Genomic DNA, 27189 nt, shown 5'->3' with positions numbered 1-27189 from the left:
TTGGAAGGTAACATTGCAGAACATGTTGTTACCTGTCTTTACACGTTGCAGCTTATTAATCAGAAAGTCAGGGATTCTGTGGATTTTCTGACCAGATGAAGTGCCTTGACCCAAAATGTCCACTGTCCAATTCCCTCTGCGGATGCTGCTTAACCCACCGAGTTTCTCTAGCAGTTTGTTTTCCACAATACTAAGTCACTGTCTGACTCTGAGAATCTCCAGCCTGGTTGCAGCAGGAAAGAGAATAATGCTATGATGTCGCAAGAGGGAGATTTCTTCTGCGATTGAACCAAAATATGTTTTGGAACCAAAGTACCTCTTGTTGGGGGAAAAATGCTAACATTGTATGTAAAAAAAATGGAAGAATATCCATACTTGAATGCTAAATAACAAGGTTTAGAAATAAAAATCGGGATCTCTGGGGCAGGGGGAAAGAAAAAGGTTGAATGAGAAAGGAAGAAGTAATAATGGCTTAAATTCTAACAGTTCCAAGAATGCTTATGAATGTTTAAAAAAAACTTGTATTATCATGACGTGAGAGATCCCGAAGCACTTGTTAGAGAATGAAGAATTTTCTAATATGTAGTCATTATTGTAATGTAGAAAGTTGAGGAGTGTAGTCCTAAACTTATGGACTTTTACCATTATATAGAATGCAAATTCCCTTACTCAAAAAATATCACAGAATTTCTCATAATCTGTTCAGCTTCAAGTACTGGAACAGCTTTTGCAAAACATTCCAATTCTCTTCTGCCCAATTAGAGAAGAATATTTAATTTATTCTACTCCCTTCAAAGATTATGGTTGCATTAAAATGTGTCCCTAGTAAATAACATGAAGGACATTTTATAAAAACTGTGATATGCTTCATTCCATTCCATGGAATGCCACACCAGAGACTGATAGATATACTTCAAGCAGAAAACCTAACTCTTACCACAGTTCTTCAAAACCAATGTCCTCACCAGATCATGACAGGACTTGCTGCTTCATACCTCATCCACCTCCCCACTTCCAATACACTGCCTTAGTTCTGGAACAGGTTTCTTCTCAAGATGAAAATTTGTGCCTTTACAGAGAGATAAAAGGCTCTAAAAATATACTGGGAAGTTACAGGCCGGTACCCCTGATGTAAATTTGGTGGGTAAAATTTTGGAAGATAATCTGACATGTGTATATATATATATTCAGATAATTAACATGGATTTGTTCAAGGTAGATTGTGACTCACCAATCTTTTAGCTTATTGAGGAGGTTACCAAGAAGGTTGATGAAGGAAAGGTAGTGGATGTTGTTTACGTGGACTTTAGCAAGGCCTTTGACAAAGTTTCACATGGGATTTGGATCCAGAAGGTTAAGTTGAATTGGATTCAACATTGGGTTTGTGGGAGAAAGCATTGAGTGGTAGTGGATGATTGTCTCTCTGACTAGTGATTTGTCGCAGGGATCAATATGGGGTGTATTGTTGCTTATCATTTATATTAATGATTTAAATGATAATACGGTGAACTGGATCAGCAAATTCGTAGATGACATCAAGATTGGAAGTGTGGTGGGCAGTGAGGAAGGCTATCAAAGCTTGCACTGTAACTTGACTAGCTAGAAAAGTGGAGTGAAAAATGGGAGGTGGAATTCAATGCAGACAAGTGTGAGATGCTGCACTTTTGGATGACAAATTGGAGTGAGACTTCCACAGTGAATGGTAGGGCATAGAGTCCTGGCAATATAGATCCATAGTTCCTTAAAAATTGGATCACAGGTAGATATGTTGGCCTCCATAAATCAGGGTATTAGTACGTTATGCTCAAGTTGTAGATGACATCAGTGAGGTTAAATTTGAAGTATTGTGTGCAGTTCTGATGCCTGCAGGAAAAGTATCAATAACTTTGAGTGAGTGCAGTGAAAATTTGTGAGGATGTTCTGGAACTTGAGAACCTGAGTTATAGGAGAAGGTTGAATAGTTTAGGGCTTTATTCCCTGGTGTACAAAATACTGATGGGTATAGATAGGGTGGATGCATGCAGGCTTTTTCCCTTCAAGTAGGATGAGATTGGAAGGAGAGGTCATAGGTTTAGGGTGAAAGATGAAATATTTAAGGAGAATCTGAGAGGAACCTTCTTCATTCAGAGGGTGGTGCATGTGTGGAACACTGTGCTAGGGTTCATTTATAACATTTTAAGAGAAGTTTGCATACGTACATGAATGGGAAGGGAGGTATAATGTCTGGGTGCAGGTAGATGAAACTAGGCTAGAAGATCATGTCAGCATAAACTAGATGGGCTGAAGGGCCTCTTTCTGTACTGTATGTAGTTCTCTATTACACCATAACTGTAAGAATAAAAAGGGGAATGTGGAAATGCCAAGTAGAGATGATAAAAGAAAATTAGGAGGAGAAAACTCCAAAAGGGAAAAGGGCAATAGATTAATGTGAAGCTTCTTTCTTTTTGTCTACTTGTGCAGAGTCTGCCACGGAATATTCCAGTCACTATTATCTCTCAGAATTTCCACCATTCCTTCCAAAAGACCAATGGACAGGAGCAGCAGGAGCCAGAGGGTTCATCAACGTCAGAGGACTCTCCTGAAGACAATGAATTTTTTGTACAGGAATCCCGACTAAGACGGAGACCAAACCTTAAAGTATTTGGAATTGTATGTAACCATTTATTTACGTGATTAACAGAAAGCAATTTGTCAGAATGATCAAACAATTTTTGTCCTTGTGATGCAATCAGAATGTCACATGAATATTGTAGTATTCATAGCTCAATTAATATACCACAAAATACATGTTTGAGGTGTGGTATGGGGGGTATTAGGTAATGTGCAGCCCATATTTTTGATCTATTGCTGAACTGAATGGAGCACAAGTAAATTCCAATCAATTTTAGCGGATTGTGGCCACACAGCTTAATATTGACCCTAAATTGCATTGATTCGAGATCCATCAAAGAGCAAGCTTTGGCTCCAAGTCTGTTGTAACCAAAAGTTAAGAATGATCTACAATCTACACCTCTCTGTGATACACTGCTTAATGTCTTGTAGTACAGACAGTCCCAGGTTACTTACGAGTTCCGTTCCTGAGTCCATCTTTAAGTCAGATTTGTATGTAAGTCGGAACAAGTACATCCGGTATTATTTAGCGTCAGTTAGTCAAATGTTTGTCTTAGTATATAGTATATATTTTACCTTTATATGCATATAAAACACTTAAGAAACATATGTATTCCAATAATTAAACCACTGCATTGCTTAGTAATAATTGTAGCTTTCATTGGGGCAGGGCCTTTCACATGCTCCATTATTCTCACTTTATCCATTATCCTTTAAAATTGTTCCGATTGTTGACCGACTGTGGCCTAACGCTTTTCTAATGACCGATGGCATTTCACCTCTTTCCAAATGCTTTATTATTTCCACTTTATTTTCAATCGCGATTGCTTCCCGTCAACGGAACAGAAACACTCCGGGCGGCGGGTCCCAACCTCCGCCGGCTCCCGAGGTCCGCTAGGTCCTAAGGACCACCGCACTGAGGCTAAATGGGTCAAGTGGGGGCTGTGCTGGGTTTGGGTATTTGATTATCCACAATATTCCGCGTGGGAATTTAACCTGGAGGTGGCAGTGTTTTTTTTTTTACGAGGTCGAGTTGCGAGCTCGACATCAACACAGCACGGGAGCGGTCTGTCACTGGATGGAACTCGGGAATCTCCGTTCTCCAGCCTGGCGCTGACCTCACTGCGCCACCAGCCAACCGAAATGGGGGCGGTGGGGGGAGCGCAAGGTCAGGATGAATCTTACTAAGAAAAATTTAAGCCAAATACAAAGTTAAACACTCAACACAGTGTCAACGGCAACGACTTAAAATGGCGTACAGCGTCGCGATCCAACTTAAAATGGCAGACGGCGTTCTCCTTTCTTGGTTCATAAGTACGAGTTGTCCATAAGTTGGACGTTCGTAACTCAGGGACTACCTGTATCTATAAAGGCATCTTCAGGTGATGAAATGGTGTGATCTCATCCATTTCAGTATGTGCCTGTTTCTTTATTGTTCTCACTGCTTTTCTATTTTTTTCTAAATTCTTTTCCTGAGCTATTCGTTATTTTGGTTGAAGTCCTTTAGGTAGAGATTAACTCTTGGATCATCAACAATACTAGCATGCAAGTACTCCCAATTCCCCAGGGTCTCTTACCAAAAGCATTCTCCTCCATTCATTCAATCTCTAGAAATGTCTCAAAGCTGAACTCTAGTTTCTTCTGTTTCAACTCAAAGTGACTGAGTTGGCAATAAAAGAAACTATTCGTCCGATCAAGTAACTTAATTTAAGCCCTTACTGAAAGAACAAAGAAATCAGCAACTCAAATAACTTTATGTGACTCTTCAATGGTAAATCAAGCTCAAGATTGCATGCAATTTGTAACAATACTCGTCCGCAATCAGCAGTAAGCAGCACAGCTTATGTACCTCTTAATCGCCCAGTCCTTAGTCATTGCGGAACTCCAACACTTCGACGAGACTCAATTGTGATATGTCACCGAGTACTGATTGCAATCCAGCCAATAGAGAGGTTCCAAAATTCTTTTGGAAAGTCGTGCATATTGGACTGTTCAATGTTCCCTTATCTCCCTTAAAAATGAAAACAGCTGACCATAAGGGAAGTCTGCTGATATGCAACTGTTATGTTCACGTTGGCTTTGACCGAAGAAAAAGATGGCTGGAGTCGCTTAGCACTTTCGTGCAAGGGTGTTCATGCAATGCATCAAAAAAAAAATCAAGCTTACAAAACGAGCAAAATGCCAAAAAGAAAACTGCCAATATTTACAAAAGATATTGACCAGAAAACACAACAAGAGCTCTATACTTTGTCCATTGTGATCTCCCGGCAGTTCGATCTCTCTTTCTTTCCTACTGAGAGCAATCAGTCTGTGTTTTTTTTTTAAAGCACCAGGATAAACCATCTTTAATTACGCAGAAAGTTAACTTAAGACTACACATGAATCAGAATGTGATGCACCCCACAATGTAGTTACAATCATATTATCAAATAAACAGGAGTATCTACCTTAAATACAGTATACAAACAATATATACAAATTTACATATCCTTATTACTAAAGAAGTGGAAATTTCTGCCGTGTATGGTGGGAAAAGCTTAATAAAGCCAACCCATTGTAGAATATACTGTGGAAGGCATTGAACTGTGCACCCTCAGCTCAACGACAGCAGAATGACACGGCAAAGTTTGTATGTCTGTGTGAATGCACGTATATATGGAGTGCATTTACCGAGTGCTCGCCGTCACAGTAATTTACTGGAAATCATCGCATTATTTCAAGCAAGCCTAAATCAGTTTCAGATCAACCATTTTATAGGTGTTGTAGCTGGAAAATCACTAATTCTACATCACCAGCCCACACAATATTAAAATGAAAACTTCTGTACCCAGGTAATTAATGCATTCGAACACACACTCTGCCTTACAAGCATTGGAAGATATCCAAGCAGATACTCAGTTTTAAGGTGGCTACAGAAATCATATTGGTATTCATCTAGGCTTCTATTACACTGATTTAGATCATTTTAATTCAATAGTTCCATTTAATATCAGAGAATGTATATAATATATACATGAAATTCTTGCTCTCTACGGGCAATCTCAAATCAGAAGAAATACCCCCAAAGAATCAATGACAGAGAAAAGACCTAAGAACCCAAAGCCATCTGCCCCACCACCACACAAGTAGCAGCAAGCTGCATCAACCTTCCCCCCTCTCCCCCCTCAAAATTATTCTAGCAGAAAGCATCAGCATTCCCACCACCCACCATACAAGCAACTGCAAAGCCCCCAAAGAGAGACCATGGTCCTCAGTCCATCAAAAATTAACTGTTCACTCCAACATTTTGACATCCCACAGGCTCTCTCAGACAGAGATTTTAATTGGATGATATTATAATGTTTGTAATATTGTTAGCTTTCAGTAGATATAAAAATCAGAATCTGAGGTGATCTTGGCTGTTTTATACTACCAAAATTACCCCAGCAAATTTATGATAACAATCACATTAAATCACAAGTATTTTATGTACATGTGCTTAAAAAAGTGTATCTGCTCATAGTTTATTAAAAAGGCACTATCTTTTTATTAACACAATCTATCTTAAATGCATTCAAATTTCTGGTTTATAGTCTTTCTAATTAGTCTTAAATTTATATTATTTTCAACCTTGCTCGTTTCCATTTGATCATTACATGAGCACTCTGCATCTTGCCATGTTTATGTTTCCTTAGCATTTTTTCTAAAAATTGTTTTTAAGATATTTCTTTTCATTGCTGATGTAAGTACTGTTCTTGATTTATATGATTGTCTATGAATTTCACCTTCATTGTCAATGTCCTTCACTCCTACCTAATTTGGTGATTTCTTTCTGCTGTGTCTCTTTAAGCCCATCCTTCACTGGCCCACTCTTTATTTTCCACTTCCTACTTTGCCACTGTTCGTGACCATTTCTTCAATTACTATGCAACCATAAGTTTATCTTTCCTCCCTAAGGTATACCCTCTTCTACTTCCCACAAAGAACTCAAAAGCCAGCAATGAAAATACTGTTCATCTGTTCCTTCACAAGCCTCTTTCGATCTTTTCTTGCCTGTTCACTCAATATTTTAAATATTTACTGTGCATTAGAGTGCTAGAAAACTATAACTGTTAATTAATTGTCAAATAATTACTTCATCTGGTACCTGAGAATGAGCAAGACTTCTAAAAGTATTGAGATCTGATTCTCATTCTAAAGCAGTTTTAATGTTGAGTATTGCAATGAAGCTGAGTAAAAGGTATATGTGGAGCACTTCAGAATTATATCTTGTTAACATTTTTTTTAATTTTATACAAATATTTAGGGAAGGCCCAAATCTCCATGCACCCTTCCCAGATATCAAGATTATCAAGGTATGTTGAATCAATGAAAAATAAATCTTGTCTACTTGCTAATCTATTTTTACGTCCTTTCCAGCAATCGTCATTGTGAACGTATTTGCTTTATAGTCGCCAGAATGTGAGGTACAAATTACAAATGGTGATAGAAAAGGCATGTAAGAAAGGCAATGTTACAGTGGTCATGGAGGGCTATGATATGCAGGTAGACTGGGAAATTCAGGTAGTCATTGGATCCCAAGCAAAGGCATTTGCAGAATGCCCATGAACTGGCTTTTTAGAGCAGCTTATGGTCAAACCCACTAGGGGAAAGTCAATTATAGATTTTGTGTTGTGCAATGAACCAGATTTGATTCGGGAGCTTTAGGTGAAGGAAGGAACCCTCAGGAGACAGTAATAACAATATGATAGAATTCACCCTGCAGTTTGGGAAGGAGAAGCTAAAACCAAATGTATCAGTATTACAGTTGAGTAAAGATAAGTACAGAGTCATAAGGAAGAACTGGCCGAAGTTGATTGGAAGGGGTCTCTTGCAGGAGTGATGGTAGAGCAGCAATGCCAAAAGATTTCTGGGAGTAATTTGAAAAATGTAGAATCATTTCATACCGATGAAGAGGAAGCATTATGAAAGGAGGATGAGACAGCCATGGCTGACAAGGAAAATTAAAGACAACATAAAAAAACATAGGGAGATGGCATACAATGTTGCAATATTACATTGATTTTCAGAAGGCTTTTGACAGGGTGCAGCTAAGCAAGATAACAGCCTATGGTATTACAGGTAAGATACCAGCATGGATAGAAGATTGGATGACTGGCAGAAGGCAAAAAGGAGGAACTTATTTTTGCTGAGGGTGGTATTGGGTCTGCTGCTTTTCACGTTACATGTTAATGATTTGGATGATGGAATTTATCTTGTTACCAATTATGAGGATGATACCAAAATAGGTGGAGGAGTAGTTAGTACCGAGGAAGAAGGGAGTCTGCAGAAGAACAGGTTGGCAAAATGGGCAATGAAGAGGCAGATGGAACACAGTGTATTGGAGCGTATGGTCATGCAGTTTGGTAAAAAGAATAAAGGCTTAGAATATTTAGTAAGCGGGGAGAGAATTCAGAAATCTGAGTGTTTGATGACTCTGGGCCTGTACTCTCTGGAATTTAGAAGGATGAAGGGAGGATTTCATGAAGCTGAATAAATATTGAAAGGCCTAGATAGAGTGAATGAGGAGATAAGGTTTCCACTCGTGGGAAAGTCTGGGCCCAGGGGACCAGTAGGAGACCCTCCATTGATCAAGCTCGACCATGGCTGTTGCGACCAGTCTGTCTACCCTAGCCAGTATGTAAGGTAGTGCAATATGGCGAGCAAGCTGTTGCCTGGGCAGCAAGTTCCTCCTCTCCACGTAGCTGATAAATCCAAAGGAACGGGAGAAGCTGATACAATTTGGCACCAGCGGCATCGCAGGGGTTGCTAGTCAGCGTTAAACTCAACAGAGGACTGTCTTAGGGATTCAGGTTCTGGATTTTTCCTCAGGATTTTCTCCTGCAGCCTTCCCCGTGGATGGGTATAACCACAAAACACTGAGCTATAAGATCAGAATATTCCTTCTCCTAGATAAGCTGCCATCCTTGGCTGACAATCCCCATCTAGCTGAAGCAACTGGTTTTAAGATGCCAATAACCTGTCTTTTCCCCTTCTTTTATCAGTAGAAGTGATTCTACCGGGCTTAGTAGCTACACCACATGGGAAGGCCAGGAGATGGACTTGGTTGTCAGAGGCCATTTAAGATGCACACAATTGGGAGCATTTTATAGGAAGTGGGAACTTATCCCCACTACTATTCCCAGCTATGACAACTTTAAAGAACCAGAAGGCACAGCCTCGGAATAAAAGGACACCCTTTAGAACAATGAGGAGGAGGAATTTCTTTAACTGGTGAATCTGTGGAGGCTAAGTCCTTGGATATCTTTAAAGCAAAAGCTGATAGGTTCTTAATTAGTAAGGGTGTCAAAGGTTACAGAGAGAAGGTAGGGGAATTGGTTGATAGGAAAATAAAATAAATTAACCATGATTGAAAGGCAGTGCAGACTCAATGGGTTGAATAGCCTAATTCAATGATTTTTGGTCTTTTTTGGCCTTTCAGATTCATAGTCAGTAATAGAGACGAGCTACACCAATTGAATAAGTTGGTATTAACATGAGAAAGTCTACTGCCTCTATTAAAGCAAAGCCAGTAAATCCAAGCACTTTATGTATCAAATTAAAAACTTGGTCCCTGTAATCTCCTGCATCACGTTCAATTGTCTGAGACTTTTGGAAAGGGATTTTCCACAGTATTAATTCCTGGGATTTAAACCGTTTGTTTAAGCCACCTGCAAAATAACTTGGCAGTGTAGGGGATAGTTACAATATAGCAGCTATTGTTGAGTGTGAAATAAAATTCTGAATCAGATTTTTTTCCCTGTTTGTTACAGATTTTGGTGGGGGAGGAAAATAAGCTTGAAATATGTTTTTACATATTTTGTATTTCATTAAAATTCAGTGGAGAACATATTAAGGAAAAATAATTAATCTTCCAAGTTCGTCTGAGATATCTAATGAATTTCATCATAATATTTTAAAATTGAAGTTTTGAAATGTTGTCCATCTTAAATAACTGTTTGAAAGTTTAATGCAGTCGCATTAATGTTTTGCAGAAGCTGTGGGTCACCAGGCTTGATTTATGTATAGCTAAATGAGGCATGTGAATTCAGAAACAGATTATGCTGTCACTTGGGGCACTGGTGGTGTTGCTTTAACTTTAGAAGTTGATGTAAATTAGATTATAATCAGAGTGGCTGTATATTATCTACCTATTGAACAGTAACTCAATTTTACTCTTTCCACTAATATTGTTCTGACCTACATTTCACAGGTTTTACATGTTTCATTTGTAATAAATAAGAGATATTTCTTCTATTTTTCTTAAAACGATTTTGTTTTTTCTCTTTTGGCAAAAAGGATATTTAGCTGAAAGGTGAACTCTGTTTCCCTTTCCACTGACCTGCTGATTGTTTCCAGTATTTTCTGCTTTTATTCCATAGTCCCTACCACGAACTATGCAAACGCAATTCCCTTGAAATACAAGTTTTGAAGAAACCTGTTTTAATGGAAGTTTAATGAAATTTCAAGACATGAGAAATTTTGCTGTTTATCTGATGCAGGGTTCAGAACCTGAACCAATTTTGAAGTTTCTATACTATACTGGGAAATAATTATCCCTGTATTTACAGTACATCGTGCTTCACCATAATGTAGGTGAAAATTTGAGACCAAACAGCTTTGGAGTATTAAAATAATATAGTGCAGTTCTCCCACACTGATTCATCCATGTATATCACGTGGTCTGAGATTATGATCACTGTACAGTACAGGTACCATGAAAAGGAGCCACAGAATACAATACTTCACACAGCTATTAGTACTCAGCCGCACAGTTACATGTTAGGGCTTTGGTAATTAAGGGGATTTTCTCCATGCTGACACACCATAACATGATATCAGAGAGGAAGGACGGGGAAAGATGCAAATCCCACTTTACAGTAGAAAGGTTTCTGATGATTAAAATCTGGTCTGGGAGAAAGGTACAGTGTACCTCTCTACTATTTCACCAGGATGAAACTCCATGCAGTATGGAGCAACACTATAACAAGTACCTCAACCATCCAGGATATGGCAAGGTGGGAATCATCTTGCTCATTCATTACCATGACTTCTGCTGCAGCCTCACTCAGGCAGATACTGAAACACATGCCCGTTCTTCAAGACACGCCCATACACTGCAACGCACTCCCCACACTCACTCATTCACCCAAAACCCTAATGAGTGAGCAATGAAGAAGGTGCTTCTGCTTTGTTGCTCAAAGCCAAAGGGATTCGAGGCTGGCTGCCTTGGGCTCAGAGAGTCACCAGGTTAAAGGGAAGGATTATTGCGGCCACCCAAACACCTCTCCAGGGCACGTGGAGTGAGCCACACATTTGAAGATAAGGATTCTGTTGGGCACCCGTGAAAACAGAATATTTTTGGAAAACTCAGTGGATGAGGTGTGTGCAGAAAGGGAAATAGTTAATGTTTCAAGGCCGAAATATGGAACATAGAGCAGCACAGACACAGGCCTTCAGCACATGGTGCTGGGGCTGTTCATTGTGCTAATTTAAATTTCATACCGTAGGTGGCTGCACGTGATCTAAATCCCTTCATTCCCTACCTGTTCGTGCGCCTGTTTAATTATGACTCAGAAGATGTTATCCACCACCACCTCAATCAGTGCATTGCAGGCAACAAACACTCTCCATGTAATAAACTTGACTTGCAAAATTCCTTTGAACTTTTCCCTCTCACCGTAAACCTATGCCCTCTGATGTTTGACATTTCCACCCAGAGAGAAAGACTCTGACTATCTACCTTATCTATGCCTCTTGTAATTTTGTGAACTTCTATCAGGTTGCCCTTCAACTACAGAGCCTCCAGAGAGAAATATTCAAGTTTGCCTAACCTCTTCTTGATGCTAATACTCTCGAACACAGGCAGCCTCCTGGTGAACATCTTCTGCATGCTCTCCAAAGCTTCCACATCATCTCTGTGAAATGGTGACAAGAGCTACACACAATATGTGGCCTAACCATGGTCTTATGCAACTGTAACATGACTTCTTGACTCTCTGAAGACAAATATACCATGCACCACCTTTATTAAGTTACTTACTTGTGTTGCCTCTTTCACAGAGTTATGTACTTGCACCTCAACATCTCTCTATACATCAGTGCTTCTCAGCATCTTGTCATTGACTGTATTCCTTCTAAGGTGCAACACCTCAGACTTGTGCAAATTAAACCTCGTCAGCTATTTCTTTGCCTGTATTTCCTGCTAGTGTTGGCGCGTGGCCAAGTGGTTAAGGTGTTCGTCTAGTGATCTGAAGGTCGCTAGTTTGAGCCTTGGCTGAGGCTGCGTGTGTGTCCTTAACCACACATTGCTCTGCAATGACTCTGCAATGAAGGGTCCTAATGCCCTTCCCTTGGACAACATCGGTGGCACCTCAACATCTCTCTATACATCAGCACTTCTCAGGATCTTGTCATTGACTGTATTCCTTCTTACATTTGACCTTCTAAGATGGGGAGACTTGCAGCTTGGGCAACTGCCGGTCTTCCATAAAAAAAAACCTTGCCCAGGCTTGCGCCCTGGAAACGTTCCAAGGCACAAATCCATGGTCTATCAAGACTAACGGAGGCCTACATACATTTCCTGCTGTATTCATTAATAGCCTTCCTCAATCTTACATCACAACTAAGAAAGTAAAAAACAAGCTTATCTATATATCAGAAAAGATGGAGGAGAGCAAGTGGAACAAAAGAACTATTTTTGATTGGATAAAACAATGTGGATTTTAAGGATTGGTTAAATAGTATAATAGTGTTGTAACATTTAGCCCATTGGGGCCTCCCAGCAGACAGAATATAAAACTGAAAAAATAGGACAGAAGTTTGTGATGGAGAGGGGTTGTGAGTATTGGGGGGGGGGTGGCTGGAAAAATATCCAATCTTGATACAAATGGAAAGAAAGAGCTCATTATGTAAAATTGGAAAACTCAATGTTGAGTCCTGCCAGCTGCGACACGCTGGGCACCAGCTCAGATCCTGGAAGCATGGGGCAGAAGTGAGCAAGGACAGATACCAAGTTTCAGTGGGCTGGATGCTGTAGCCTCTGCCCAGATTTCTAAAGTACTGACATTTAATCTCGAAACAGTCATGGCCGTGTACTACTTTGGAATTTATCAATGTTTACATACTGATTCTAAATGGTAGTCATAACAATGCTAGCCAGAGATTAGAGCATCAAAATAGATTAATCTTTTCCAAAGAACCTTGAGACAAGTGGGAAAATAAATGAGTACAGATTGTTCAGTGAAGCTCCATGCAACAAATGGCAAGTGCTGGTAATTTTAGTTATAGAGTGGGCTGTTGAAAGAGGGCATTAGTTTTGGCAAGAAGAAAAAAGACAGTTTTTAGTATTTGTAGGCTGACGTACTACAGTATATTTTAATGATATTGAAAGAATTTTTTGAAAAATCCCTCTTAAAGCATCATAGACTGCCCCTTTCACCTTTGTCATTTCTAAATATACTTAAGGATAGTAATCTCCCTACGTTATTTTAGAGACTCTACAAAGCTTCGGTGACAAAATATGAGAAACATAATGTTATGGTTGTACTTCATCTTGTTGAGCCCATGGTAATTGATTTGAAATATAAGGAGAGTCCACTGAAGCATGTAGGACATCTTTTCTAGGAAGCTATTTTTTTTCCAATGTTTTATTAAGAGAAGATAGAATGTTGATGAGCTTTGTTTCATAACCTGAGGGAAACAGTCCCATTTACTGAAAGCTGTTCTGCCCACAGAGATGAAGATAATCACTTTAACTTGCAAAGATATCTTCCCAAATTGTATAATGCCACTCATGATTTATTTTTATTTTGTATCTGGTAAAATCGGTAGAGTGATGAGATAACATTGGGATGAAAGGAAAGATAGCATGTTATGCATTATGCTCTCTGCATATTAACTAACTGATGGCTCCTCCCCTTCCAATATTTTTAGATGAAGATTTGTCAGATGTCAGTAGTACCAAGATGGAAACTCCTAATTCCATTAATGGCTGTGATCCTCTGAGTTCAGTGGTAAGCAACTTGCACAACTATTCACAACTTTCACAACTATTTGAAGGCACAAGAGACTGCAGATGCTAAAATCTGGATCAAAAAACATCTTCTGGAAGAATTCAGCAATTCAGGCAGCATCTACGTGGGGGGTGGGAGGGAGGTGGGAGGAATTGTTGAATTTTGTGTGATGCTGAAACATTGACAATCCCTTTCTTCTCCAACAGATACACTTCAAACCACTGAGTTCCTCTAACAGATTGTTTGTTGTTTCACAACTCTTTAATGTCCACTCTGGGCATATTTTAACATCTGGTGTGTTAATGCATTCATAATTATTCTGGTCCTGTACAATAAATTGAGAAATCTTCCATCTTAATAATCAAAAAAAAAATTGAGAGCAAAACACTGGATTGGATTTTTGAAGAGTAGTGACAGTGAAACGATTGATATCTGCTGTTGCTATGCTGCAAATCTGAGAGCAGCTTCAGGAGTCCTTTGCAAGTGTATTCAAATGCAGAAATCCCGAAGCTGCTGTCGGTAATTCACCAAAGGTCTATGAGCTGTGATTCAATACTGAATTCAACACGGTGCTAAATGGGGGAGTGGAGAACTGAGTAAATAACCCTTTACTTACCGAGACTTTATGTGACGATCTGTGCCAGGTTTGAGGAGGTGCAAGCAGTGTTTCCCTATTGATTCTAATAGAAAGAAACAGCTGAATAAGACTTTAATAATAGTTTGTTAATTTTAAAAGACTTTAAAAAATGCCTCCAGGATATATTTTAAATTTATAATCTTTTGCTAGTTAAGATTTTTTTTTAAAATAATTGAAGGTGCTTAAGGCTTTTTTAAAGATTTCTTTTGCTTTGTAAATATTGTAAGTTTTCTTAATGTTCTTTTAGTTCGCACAAATTTTTGAATGTTTCTTTTGAATATCTCAGAAGTACTATAAAAATTAATATACATTAGCTAGAAATATGAAAGCACGACAGTAAAGCGAGTAGGTGCTGCAGAGAGGGGAATGGGAGCCAGAGCACTGGAGCAGATGGTTGAGTAGTTGTGGAGAAAGATGTTGTTAAGCCTACTGTACATATAAAATTGAAAGGTCAAGCAAGGTGGGACTAATGTTCTGAGCTACATATAATTCAATCCAAGGAATATTGTAGGAAAGGCAGATGAGCTTAGGGCATGGAACAGCACGTGGAATTAGGACATTGTAAACATTAGTAGGATTTGGTTGCAGGAGGGTTAGCTTTGGCAGCTCGATGTTCCAGGGTTCTGTTGTTTTAGATGTGGTAGAGTGGGAGGAGTGGCATTACTAGGCAGAGAAAATGTCATGGCAGTCATGACAGACTGGAGAGCTTGTCTAGTGAGGCTTTAAGGGTAGAACTGAAAACTGAATGACCACATTAATGCGATTATATTATTGACCACCATTGCAAGAAACATATGGTTGTGATAGTAGGTGATTTGAACTTTCCACGTCTTGACTGGGACTCCCATTCTGTAAATAGGCTGGGTAGGAAAGAGTTTGTCAAATGTGTTCAGGATTGTTTCCTAAATTAGTACATAGAAGTACCAACTTGAGAGAGTGCAACAGGGTGACAGAGGTTTGTGTAGGGGAACATTTTGCATTCAGCCCATGCCAGGTCTAAAGGACATGAGTTATAATGAAAGACTGAGTAGGTTAGGGCTTTATTCCTTGGAACGTAGAAGACTGAGAGGAGATTTAATGAAGCTATACAAAAGTAAGTGTAGTATAGATAGGATAAATGCAAGCAGGGCTTTTTCCACTGAGGTTGGGTGGAACTACAGCCAGAGGTTATGGGTCAAGGGTGAAAGATGAAAAGTTTAAAGGGAACATGAGGGGAAACTTCTTCAATCAGATAGTTGTGAAAATGTGGAACAAGCTGCCAGTGGAAGTGGTGCATGTGAGCTCGATTTCAATGTTTAAGAGAAGTTTGAACAGGTATATGGATGGATAGATGGTCCCAGTGCAGGTCAATGGGAGTAGGCAGTTTAAATAGCTCGGCATGGACTAAATGGGCTGAAAGGCCTGTTTCTGTCACTCTATCTAGTGATTATAGTGCCATTAGTTTCAAGGTAATTATTGAAAACGATAAGTCTGGTACTTGGTTTGAGATTCTAAATTGGAGAAAGGCCAATTTTGATGGTATTAGAAGGGATGGTATCTGGCAAGTGTGAATTGGGACAGGTTAGTTTCTGGCAAAGGGGTACTTGATAAGTGGAAGGCCTTCAAAAAAGTATTTTGAGAGAACAGAGTCTGTATGCTCCTGTCAGAATAAAAAGTGAGTGTAACAGGTTTCGGGTTTTTGAGAGATATTGAGGCCCTGGTTAAAAAATGGAGGTGCATGCCAGGTATAGGCAGGCAGGAACAAATGAGATACTTTGAAGTATAAGAAATGCAAGCGAACGCTTAAGAAGGAAATCAGGAGGGCTAAAATAACTCGTGAGGTTGTCCTAGCCGACAAGGTGAAAGAGAATCCCAAGTGATTCCACAGATATATCAACGGCAAAAGGATAGCAAGAGACAAAATTGGGCTGCTGAAATATCAAAGGGGTCATCTATGCATGGAGATGAAAGAGATGAGGGAGATCTTAAATGGATTGTTTTGCATCTGTATTTACTCAGGAGAAAGACACAGAGTCTATAGATGTGAGGCAATGCAGCAGCAAGATCATGGACCCTATATAGATTTACAGAGGAGGTGTTTGCTGCCTTGAGGACAATTAGGGTGGACAAATCCCCACCCTATGGGGATGCTTGAACCTTGTGGGAGGCTAAGGCAGTAATTGCAGGAGCCCTAGCAGTGATATTTAAAACATTCTTACCCAGGGGTAAGGTCCTGGAGAATTGGAGGATAGCTAACGTTGTTCCATTGTTTAAGAAAGACTCTCAGAATAAGCATGTGTATTATAGACCAGTGAGACTGACATCAGTAGTAGGAGAGTTATTGGAAGGTATTCTAAAGGACTGGATATATAAATATTTGGATAGACTGGGACTGACTAGGGATAGTCAACATGGCCTTGTGCTTGCTAAATCATGTCTAACCAATCTTATAGAGATTGTTGAGAAAATTATGAGGAACATTGATGAAGGCAAGGGAGTGAATGTTGTCTACGTGGACTTTAGCAATGTCTTTGACAAGGTCCCACATGAAAGGGTGGTCAAGAAGGTTCAGTTGCTGGGCATGAACCAACCAGGGAATGTCTTGCACAGTGAGCAGTAGAGCACTGAGGAGCGTGATAGATCAGAAGGGTCTGGGAATACAGATCCATAATTCTTTGAAAGTGGCATCACGTCCAGATAGGGTCGTAAAGAAAGCTCTTGGCACATTGGCCTTCATAAAGCAATGTATTGAGTAAAGGAATTAGGATGTTATGTTGAAATTGCATAAGACATTGGTGAGGCCTAATTTGGAGTATAAGAATGCAGTTTTGGTCACCTACCTACAGGAAAAATGTAATTAAAATCGAAGAGTGCAGAGAAAATTCACAAGGATGTTGCTGGGACTTGAGGACCTGAGTTGTAGGGAAAAGTTGTATAGGTTAGGACTTTATTTCCTAGAATGTAAAAGATTGAGGGGAGTTTTGACATAGGTATACAAAATTATGAGGGGTATAGATAGGTAAATCAAGCAGGCTTTTTCCTTTGAGGTTGGAGGAGACTAGAACTGGGTCATGGGTTAAGGGTGAAAGGTGAAATATTTAAGGGGAACATGAGGGGGAGCTTTTTCACTCAGAGCATGGTGAGAGTTTGGAATGTGGTGCACAAGCGGTGGATCCAGGGTTGATTTCAACATTTAAGATAAATTTAGACAGACAGACAGACATACTTTATTGATCCCGAGGGAAATTGGGTTTCGTTACAGCCGCACCAACCAAGAATAGTGAAGAAATATAGCAATATAAAACCATAAATAATTAAATAATAATAAGTTAATCATGACAAGTGGAAATAAGTCCAGGACCAGCCTATTGGCTCAGGGTGTCTGACACTCCGAGGGAGGAGTTGTAAAGTTTGATGGCCACAGGTAGGAATGACTTCCTATGACGCTTAGTGTTACATCTCGGTGGAATGAGTCTCTGGCTGAACATACTCCTGTGCCTAACCAGTACATTATGGAGTGGATGGGAGTCATTGTCCAAGATGGCATGCAACTTGGACAGCATCCTCTTTTCAGACACCACCGTCAGAGAGTCCAGTTCCACCTCCACAACATCACTGGCCTTACGAATGAGTTTGTTGATTCTGTTGGTGTCTGCTGCCCTCAGCCTGCTGCCCCAGCACACAACAGCAAACATGATAGCACTGGCCACCACAGCCTCGTAGAACATCCTCAGCATCTTCCGGCAGATGTTAAAGGACCTCAGTCTCCTCAGGAAATAGAGAATTTGTGTAGATACATAGATGGGAGATGTATGGAGGGTTATGGTCCATGTGCAGGTCAATGGGACTAGCCAGATTAATGGATCAGCACTGACTAGGTGGACCAAAGGTTCTGTTTCTGTGCTGTAGTATTCTAAAAAAAATCTAAATTGTCAGGGTTGTTTTTTTCCTGATTGCATGGGCAAAGTTAATTTGGCTATCCCATGTGATGTCCCTATCTTTGCCTTCAGGAGAAAGCAATTGCACACCCCAAAGTCAAATCCACCCAACATTCTCTCATTTACTTTGGGAGGGGAACTGAAGGCGGATACACATTTTTACCCAGAAGTCATTGGTGAGTTTTCATAAGCTCACACCTTCTCACAATGCCCAGGCCTTTGGACTGTGCCTCAGCAGCTTATTTAGAGTCAACCAAGTGTGTTCAAGGAAGCCTGGAAGCAGCACAAGAAATCAGATAAAATTTCTCTAAGCTACAGAAAGAATTAATTTATCAGAAATTTTCTTGGGAGAATTCTCAGCTTTGCCTTCCATTTTGGCGTGAGTGACAGCAAGAATGTAAGTGATACCATATGAAGGAACATTTCCTTCAATCACTCACTCAACATATGCCAGCAATCAAGAAGATTTTTCAGGCAATCTCCTCCTAAAATAAATGTCTAAGTTTGTGCAAGCTTCATTTCAATGAGCCAAGGGTGAAGCTGAAATGAGTTAAGAAGTTATAGCCTTTTTTACACTGGACATTCTGAAGTGTTACAGATTAAACATCAATAAGTGAAGCATAATATTGAACCAAAAAGAACAAACAATGAATAACAACAGTCTACACTTATGAAAAGGGTATTTAATGTTCAAAGTGAGGGAAGTTGGAAATCAATAAGAAGAAAAAGGTTTTCACCTTACAACAGTAACCACGGTTCAAAAAGTTACTTTGTTAACTGTAAATAAGAGAACTAGTGAGCAAATAAAAGGTGATAGATGAATTCATTTTTATATAACATCTACCCAGAGTGTGCTATAGTTTCTCAGCAGCTAAGATGTAAAGGAAAAGAAGTGTTTTCAAAATGGTTTTCCATACTCAAAAATTACTGGCCTTATTTTCTTAATGTCTGTGAGCACGGTCAGACTACAGAAGAATCAAGCATGCCCGGGACTTTTTTCATTACTTACCTATTAGTTTCTGTTCCACTTTATGTAAATTAGAAGAAAACATCTTCCATCTATGAAATCCATGAAAATGAGCAACAATGGAACCTGTCAAGCAATTAATAGCACCTACACAGTGATATTTCATTTGCATGGTTCAATCTCTGTTTTGTCGTCAAACTCCCCTTTCCATCTGTATGATGTTTTATCAGCAGACAGTACATCAAGAGATGCGCTTCTGTATAAAAGCGGGAAAATGCAACCATTTCTGTTGTCATGGTGACCAAAACTAAATGGTGCTGACTTCACCAAACACACAGCAACCAATCTGATCATCTATTTTATGTTTGTAAAACCCAAAGCAAAGCAAATAAAGCAATTTTATTTACTCCAAGGAATACAGTGTGTATAAATTTAAATCACAGCTGTTACTCATGTCCTCTTTTATTGGTGAGGTGAATGCTTATGTCTTACCTGGTGATTTTATTCATATTAAATATCATTTGAAAGACGGGGGCATTAATAGTTGAAAAAACAATTCAGTGAGTACAGGGAATGGAAGAGGCGAATGTGTGAGTACACTTTTCCTGTTCAGTTGATTACCTAAGCCATGAATTGCAAGCTAAACTGGAAGCCAGCTGCTTTGCCTGATGATTATGGCTCACATAAATCATTAGTCACAACACTGAGTGTAAGAAAATGCATTTCTAGTTCCAGTATAGTTATGGAAAGATTCGACATCCTACTGATGGCATCCCACATTCTCAAGAACTTGAAGTGATCAGAATTATCTTTCAGCATTAATTCATTTTCCACATTTGGGCTGACCATTCCTTGAGATTAAGGGTGAGGTTTTCAGGTATTTGGAAACACACGGCAAAATAGGCCGAAGTCAGCATCATTTTCTAAAGGAGGGATCTTGCCTGACAAATTTGTTGAAATTCTTTGAGGAAGTAACAGGCAGGATAAAGTAGAGTCAGTGGATGTTGTTTTGCTGGATTTGCAGATGGCCTTCAACAAGGTATCACACATGAGGCTGCAAAACAAGATAAGAACCCTTGGTATTATGGGAAGGATGCTAGCATGGATAGAAGGTTGACTGACTGGCAGACAACAAAAAGTGAGAATGAAAGGGGCCCTTTCTGGTTGGCTGCTGGCAATTAGTGGTGTTCTGCAGGGGTCAGTGTCAAAGTTATATGTTACCGATTTGGATGATGAAATTGATGGCTTTGTGGCCAAGTTTGCAGATGATATGAAGACAGGTGGAAGGGCAGGTAATGTTGAGGATGCAGGGAGAAAGCTGAAGAATTTGGACATATTACAATAATGAGCAAAGAAGTGTCAGATGGAATACAGTGTACGTAGAAGGAATGAAAGCATTCTAAATGGGCAGTGAATTCAGAAATTGGAGGTGCAAACAGTTTTGAGATTCCTAGCCCAGGATTTCCTAAAGGTTAACTTGCAGGTTGAGTCAGTAGTACAGAAGGTGAATGTAATGTTAGTATTCACTTTGAGAGGACTAGAATATAAAAGATTGGTCAGACTATGTTTGCTGTATTGTGAGCAGTTTTGGGCTTCATATAGAAGAAAGGATGGCATTGGAGGGGGTCTAGAGGAGGTATGTGAGAATTACCCCTGGAATGAAGGGGTTAATATGAGGAGTAATTGATAGCTCTGGGCCTGTACTTGCTGGAGTTTAGAAGAATAGGAGCGGATCTCAATAAAACCTACTGCATATTGAAAGGCTTGAATAGAGTGGATGTGGAGAGGAGTGGGAGATCCTAGGATGAGAGGACAAGCCTTAGAATAGAAGGATGTCCCTTTAAAACAGAGGTGAAAATATATTTCTTTGGCCAGAGGGTGGTGAATTTGTGGTGGCCAAGTTTTTGGGTATAGTTAAAATGGTTGATAGATTATTGATCAATAAGAGTGTCAAAGGTTTATGGGGACAACGAAATTGAGAGGAAAAGTAAGTCGACCATAATTGAATGATAGAGCAGACTCAATCAGCCAAACGGCCTGATTCTTCTCCTGTGTCTTTTGATCCTATGGTCTTACAGGGATTGTACAGTAGCGATCACAGTTAAAGAAACTACCAGTGTGTATAGCCAGTGATGACATTCTACCTTTGGGTCCCTGCAGTATATTTTCACTGCACTGGCATCACCTCAGCCATTTCAACTTACTTAATTATCTCTACTTGGGAGTGTTGGCAGTCACAAAAATCAGAGCTGACCCTTATTCTGTTCGTACTGAATGTCCGCACACCACCTTGATTCAGGAGTGAATGTATAACAGCCTCAGCCGGAAAGGTTGACCAATTATTTTTATTCTCTGTATCGTGGAAACACCAGTTCATTTTTCATGCTCACATGGTAACCTGTCTAAGGTTAGCTAATGCATTGATAAAAAGCCAGCTGCACATCAAAGCATAAATCTTCTTGGTTTATTTAATTTAACTGTCTTTTTTGCAGAGATGTTTTCCCATGTTAAAGAATTTCAATAAATGCAAATTATTGTTGTTAGTCATACTTAGATAACTCCCTGGCCAAAATTAAGCACTTATAGTAAAGAAAAGCCTCTTTAACCAGTTTTCTTTAACTTCTGCAATCTCTAACAATTTCTAATATAAAATAAGGCAATTCAGATTTTCAGAAGTAATCCTTGTTTTGATTAAATATTTCTGAGAGTTCCCTGACTCTGTCCTTTGTGTTACAGCAAACTTTGAGACCTCGATTTCCTAGTGTGATGTCAACTACCCCTGAACCACCTTGTAATGATTCAATTCTACGGAGGACCAGGGAGGAAGATCGGGAGATGCCACACAGAAAGTACGAAATGTGCCATGTTTAATTACATTGCAAGTGATATACTGACACATATTGATAGTTCTTTTGTACAAGTAGACCCTGTTAAATGAGCATTTGTTCTATAGCATTTACATTGCAGTCCATGTTCAAACCCTTAGTATATATTCAGAAGGAAAGCTATTTAACACAATGAAGATAGGCTTCATATATCTCTGTCAGGAACAAACTGAGTATGCACCAAAACCTCCTAAATATAGATTAAACAGATGTTGACAAAACATTATATCATCTTGTATTGACATGAGTCTGACCATGAACACACTGTATAGAGGATGCCAAATCTTAAAGGAATAATGGTGTTCCAAGAAATTTTCAATTCTTTCTAAAATTGTTTCCATTTTCTTTATGTACTCTTTCATTTTCCTCTGTTGTTTCTTTCCTTACATCATTGGGCATATTTTTTTTCTCTTTCAAGGCTCCTGAAACTATTTAATTTCTCAACTTCCTAGATTCAACACTTCCACTTCCATCAGACCAAGTGACATAGGAGTAGAATTAGGCCATTTGGTCCATCGAGTTTGCTCTGCCATTTGATCATGGCTGATTTACTTTACCTCTCAATCTCATTCTCCTGCCTTCTCTCTGTAACCTCTGACACCCTTACTGATCAAGAACCTATCAACATCCGCTTCAAATATACCTAATTAATTGGCCTCCACAGCTTTCTGTAGCAATGAATTCCACAGATTTGCAGCCTCTGGCTAAAGAAAATCCTTGGTAAATTGTGGATCTCTCCCCTCTACACCACAACTACCTCTCCACTCCCCCAGATCTGTTAATCTTTCTGCCTACTTTCCTAGAATTTTAATTTCAAGAATAATGCTGACTTCTTGATTACTTTAGTTCTAATTTCTTAATTGCAGCTTTGCTGTGCACTGTTCACAAAGATCCTTCACCCAAGCATATTCAATTACTTCTTTTCAAATAGCTGGACAGTATTAGTCAATGTGCAAATGTTGGCCTGCAGTGTGGAATATTTTTCCTCATCTTTGAGCAGTGTCTAAGTGGATTTAACAGGCAGTTGTTGCCAAAGGACTGGTCTTCAGGGGAGCATTGGCATCCCTTCATTCTGGCTCAGCTTCATACTCTCATTAACCAAGTGTCATAACTAAAAGCCATAGAAGAAATAGTAACATTTTTCCTCAGATTTATCACTTGAAATGTGTTTTAATTGACCTCTTTACTTATTGCTAAATGCCTGTTCACTGCAGGCGTTTGATGTTGTTTAAAATTTGATGTACTAGGACATTTCACTGGAGCTTGGTAGAAAACTGAATTTCAGTGTCAGGAAAGTCTGTTTTTAAATGCATTTTTTTGTCTTGTTCTCACCCCTTAACCATGTTATGTTTATTTGATTGCTAACTCTATAATATTGAAAAACATAGATCTCTTATTTATTTCTGCACATTTATGATGCAATGTATTCTTTATTTTTTTAATGAATATTGTGATTGGAAATGGAAAATGTTAACCTTTACTGTGCAAAGTCACTGAACTCAACTCCAGCAATCTATTTTTCATCTGAGAATCCAGCTCTATAATTCTTTGAAAGTGGCATCACAAGTAGAGAGGGTCAAAAGAAGTTTTGGCACATTGATCTTCATAAATCAGTGTACTGTGTGCAGGAGTTGGGATGTTATGTTGCGTTTGTATATGATGTTGGTAAGTCCAAATTTGGGGTATTGTGTGAAGTTCTGGTCACCCACCTATAGGGAAAGTTATCAATACGTTTGAAAGAGTACAGAGAAAATTTACATGGTTATTGCCAGGACTTGACTTGACTTGAGTTAAAGGAAAAGGTTGACTAGGTTAGGACTTTTTTTTCCCCTAGAGTATAAGAGAATCAGGAGAAATTTGATAAAGGTATACAAAAGTATGAGGGGTATAGATAGGGTAAATGGAAGCAGGCTGTCGCTGAGGTTAAGTAACATTTGAAATGGAAGTAATGGATTAAGGATGGAAGGTGAAATATTTAAGGGGAACCTGAGGGGAAAATTCTTCCCTCAGAGGATGGTGTGAGTGTGAAATGAGCTGCCAGCAGAAGTGGTGGATCCAAGTTTGATTCCATGTTTAAGAGAAATTTGGGTAAGAACATGGATGGGAGGAATATGGGTGACTGTGGTCCTGGAGCAAGTCAATGGGACTTGTCATAATAATATAGTGGCACAGATAGAAGGGCTGAAGGGCCTGCTTGTGTACTTTACAGCTCTATTACTCTACGGCTCTAAACTCAGATGTACTACCTGCTCTGTTGTGGTATAACACCCCTTGTGCAGCAAAAGTCTGATAATACTAGCTTATATCTAATGGGCCTAATAGCACCTAGTTAAGCTGGAACTATTCATAATTTGTTCAAACAGAATCTAGCCAGCAAATCCCCAGGGTGAAAAGAACAATATATCAAATCACTGCCACCTCGTATCTTTTAAAACAGCTGTGATATTTTGTTTCTGGTCAATGCTGTATTTTCTTAGGGAACATCAAGTCATCTGTTGTTTTAGTTTTACCCCCTTCTGCTCGCTTTCGTGCATATTTGAAGAAAGACGGGTAATTTTTCTCCTGCTTTTGTTCTCTGCAATGCCTATACAAATGTTTGTAAGCACCACCTGGGGAGCAATTTGTCTTTGAGTCATTAGCACTATACGCACGTGAATGTAATGTGATGTATTGACATCATGACATTTGACTTCCTTGAAGTTAATAGAGTTACCTCAAACTCCTTGAATTCAAGTTCACATTCACGTTTGTTGTTATCTGACTGCACATACATACAACCAAATGAAACATCATACCTAAAGACCACAAAATGTATATCACACACAGCTAATTAACCAAAATATTACCATAAATAAATTGATAAAATATAATTGAAAATGCATGTAGTGTGCAGCACCAGTAAACAGGAAACAGCTCATTGTCCTAGTGATCAGACTTCAGTGGTAGCAGGGTAATCTTTAGTCTCACAGCCTGAGGGGAGAAGCTGTTATACAGTCTGGCTGTCCTAGTCTTGAAGCTTCTGTACCTCCTTCCTGATGGTAGTGGGTCAAAGAGTTAGAGGGATGGGTGGTAGGGATCCTCGACAATGTTTCAGGCCCTTTGTCTGCAACGCTCCTGAAAAATGTCACAAATGGGGGGAAGGGAAACCCCAGTGATGCTCATAGGGATTTTGCTATCCTCACTTGAGAACAGAGCTTCAGAGTTGAGAGTGAGGCCAGCTGAGAGATCTGGAAATGGCCAGACCATATGTTTCTGAGGTGGAGGCAATACTTTCAGCAGGAATTGGTGGTTTGAGCACTGTGCTGGATGTCTTCTGGATTGTATGCGAATGGATTTGACTTTTTGCTTTCTCATTACAGCTGCTTCTGCGGTCATCTCCCACACCATTTTTTGTTTACTTCTGACTTAACACAAAAAAAAATTCAGGTTCTGAACAGTCATTGGGAACTGTTGTTATCTGTGGAATGTCTGGATTTCTTCATATAACACACGTGTTTAGCTCTAGCAACCAAAGATGGGGTTCCTGCTTTCATGCCATATCCCCAACCAAGAATGCTTAGTGCTTTAGGCTTTTCATGTCTTATTTAAATGTCTTCCTCTCAGGCCATCAAATCCTGTAAACTTAGTCAGGCAGCTTAAGCTGTGAGAAAGTTGAGGCTTGGCATGCTTTTGGGTAGGTGGAAGGGGAATGAGAATGATTGGTGGGACTGCAGAGGGGTCTGGCACAATGTGACAAATTAACAATGGCAAGAAGGAAACTGACACACAAAATACTGGAGGAACTCAGCAAATCAGGCAGCATCTATGGAGGTGAATAAACAGTCAACATTTTGGGCTGAGACCCTTCATCAGGACTTGCCTATCACCTGCTAGCTTGCACTCCTTCCCTCACACCACCATCTCATTCTGGCCTCACCACAACCCCTTCTTTTCCAGTCCAGTTGAATGGTTTCAGCCCAAAATATCAGCTGTTTATTCTCCTCCTCCGCTGCCTGACTCGCTGAGTTTCTCTAGCATGTTGTATATATTGCTCAAAATTTTCAGCATCTGCATAATCTCTAGTGTTAAGGAAGGAAATGAGCCATACCAATGTAAAAGCCAAACTGACAACTGGACAGAATTGCAGACTATTACTTAACTAGAGGCCAAATATGGGTGACAAGGTAGAGAATGGCCTTCAAGGTCTCACTGGCAAGGTGATTGTTGAATTTATTACCATATTTTTCAGCACTGGTTCTGCCACTTAATATATGAACAATGTGAGACCTAATTGGTGGTTCTGTCCCCAGGGTTAATAAGTACACATGTGTTCTCATGCTATCTGAGAGAGTTACACTCAGAACATAGCAGAATACATTTTGTATTTCTGATTCATACTGTTATTTAGCAATGAAAGTATTTTGTATAGAGGAAACAATGCTGTGAATTCTAGGTTTTGTGGCTGTATAATTTTCTACAAGTGCTACCTTTAATATTTCAATTACAGTTTAAAAATATCAAAGATAGTTTTTATTTAGTGTTTATTGGTCCCTTCTTTGCTTTCCTTCCTTGCTGAGGCTTAACCTAATGGTCATTGCACAAACTCTAGTATCTCTTACTGTACATTAGTAACGTGTTAACCCTGACCGTGAGTGGCAGCAAGATATTCCTCCAGCTTTTCTCATTCCCCAACCATTAATTAACACAATAATTGGAAATGTCACATCTTCTGACCAATTGTAACCTGATTGATGGCCTGTCTGTCACTCCATCACAACTACTGTCATTGGGGAAGAATTGTGTAAATATGCAATGTTCTCTTTACATTTACTCCATAATAGGCATTTGGCAAAATATTGTGATAGTTTAATTAAATCAGCTGTCAGGCAACGTTGCTGGCATTTTTTTGCAGACATCTCTGCTTCGAAATGCTGCTGTCTCAGGAAAATATGAATGGGTGGCTTCAGCTATGTAGCTATAAATGCATTCCTGGATGTCTGTCATCAGAAGAGTAAGGAAGTGACCCAGCTTAGAGCATTAGCTGATCTCATAAACTGTGAAAGCAAAATTCAAGGAGTTGTCATCCTGTTATAGATATGTACAAATTTTATAATCTGATCTGAGTAACTGTGCTCCAATGTTCTCTATCTTAATAATTAGT

General features: G+C 39.4%; 1 protein-coding gene across 1 annotated transcript in view; it reads left to right on the top strand.

Annotated features, from left to right (window-relative positions):
- Positions 1 to 27189, top strand: part of card11 (caspase recruitment domain family, member 11) — a 302244-nt gene that overhangs the window by 216422 nt on the left and 58633 nt on the right. The window contains exons 9-12 of the mRNA XM_073060648.1: positions 2461 to 2649; positions 6896 to 6944; positions 13564 to 13643; positions 21901 to 22013. Coding sequence (XP_072916749.1) covers positions 2461 to 2649; positions 6896 to 6944; positions 13564 to 13643; positions 21901 to 22013 — 431 coding nt within the window. The remainder of the gene's footprint in view (positions 1 to 2460; positions 2650 to 6895; positions 6945 to 13563; positions 13644 to 21900; positions 22014 to 27189) is intronic.

This window comes from Hemitrygon akajei, chromosome 11 (assembly GCF_048418815.1).
Source record: "Hemitrygon akajei chromosome 11, sHemAka1.3, whole genome shotgun sequence".
Taxonomy (NCBI): domain Eukaryota; kingdom Metazoa; phylum Chordata; class Chondrichthyes; order Myliobatiformes; family Dasyatidae; genus Hemitrygon; species Hemitrygon akajei.
This window is presented reverse-complemented; position numbering and strand designations above follow the sequence as displayed.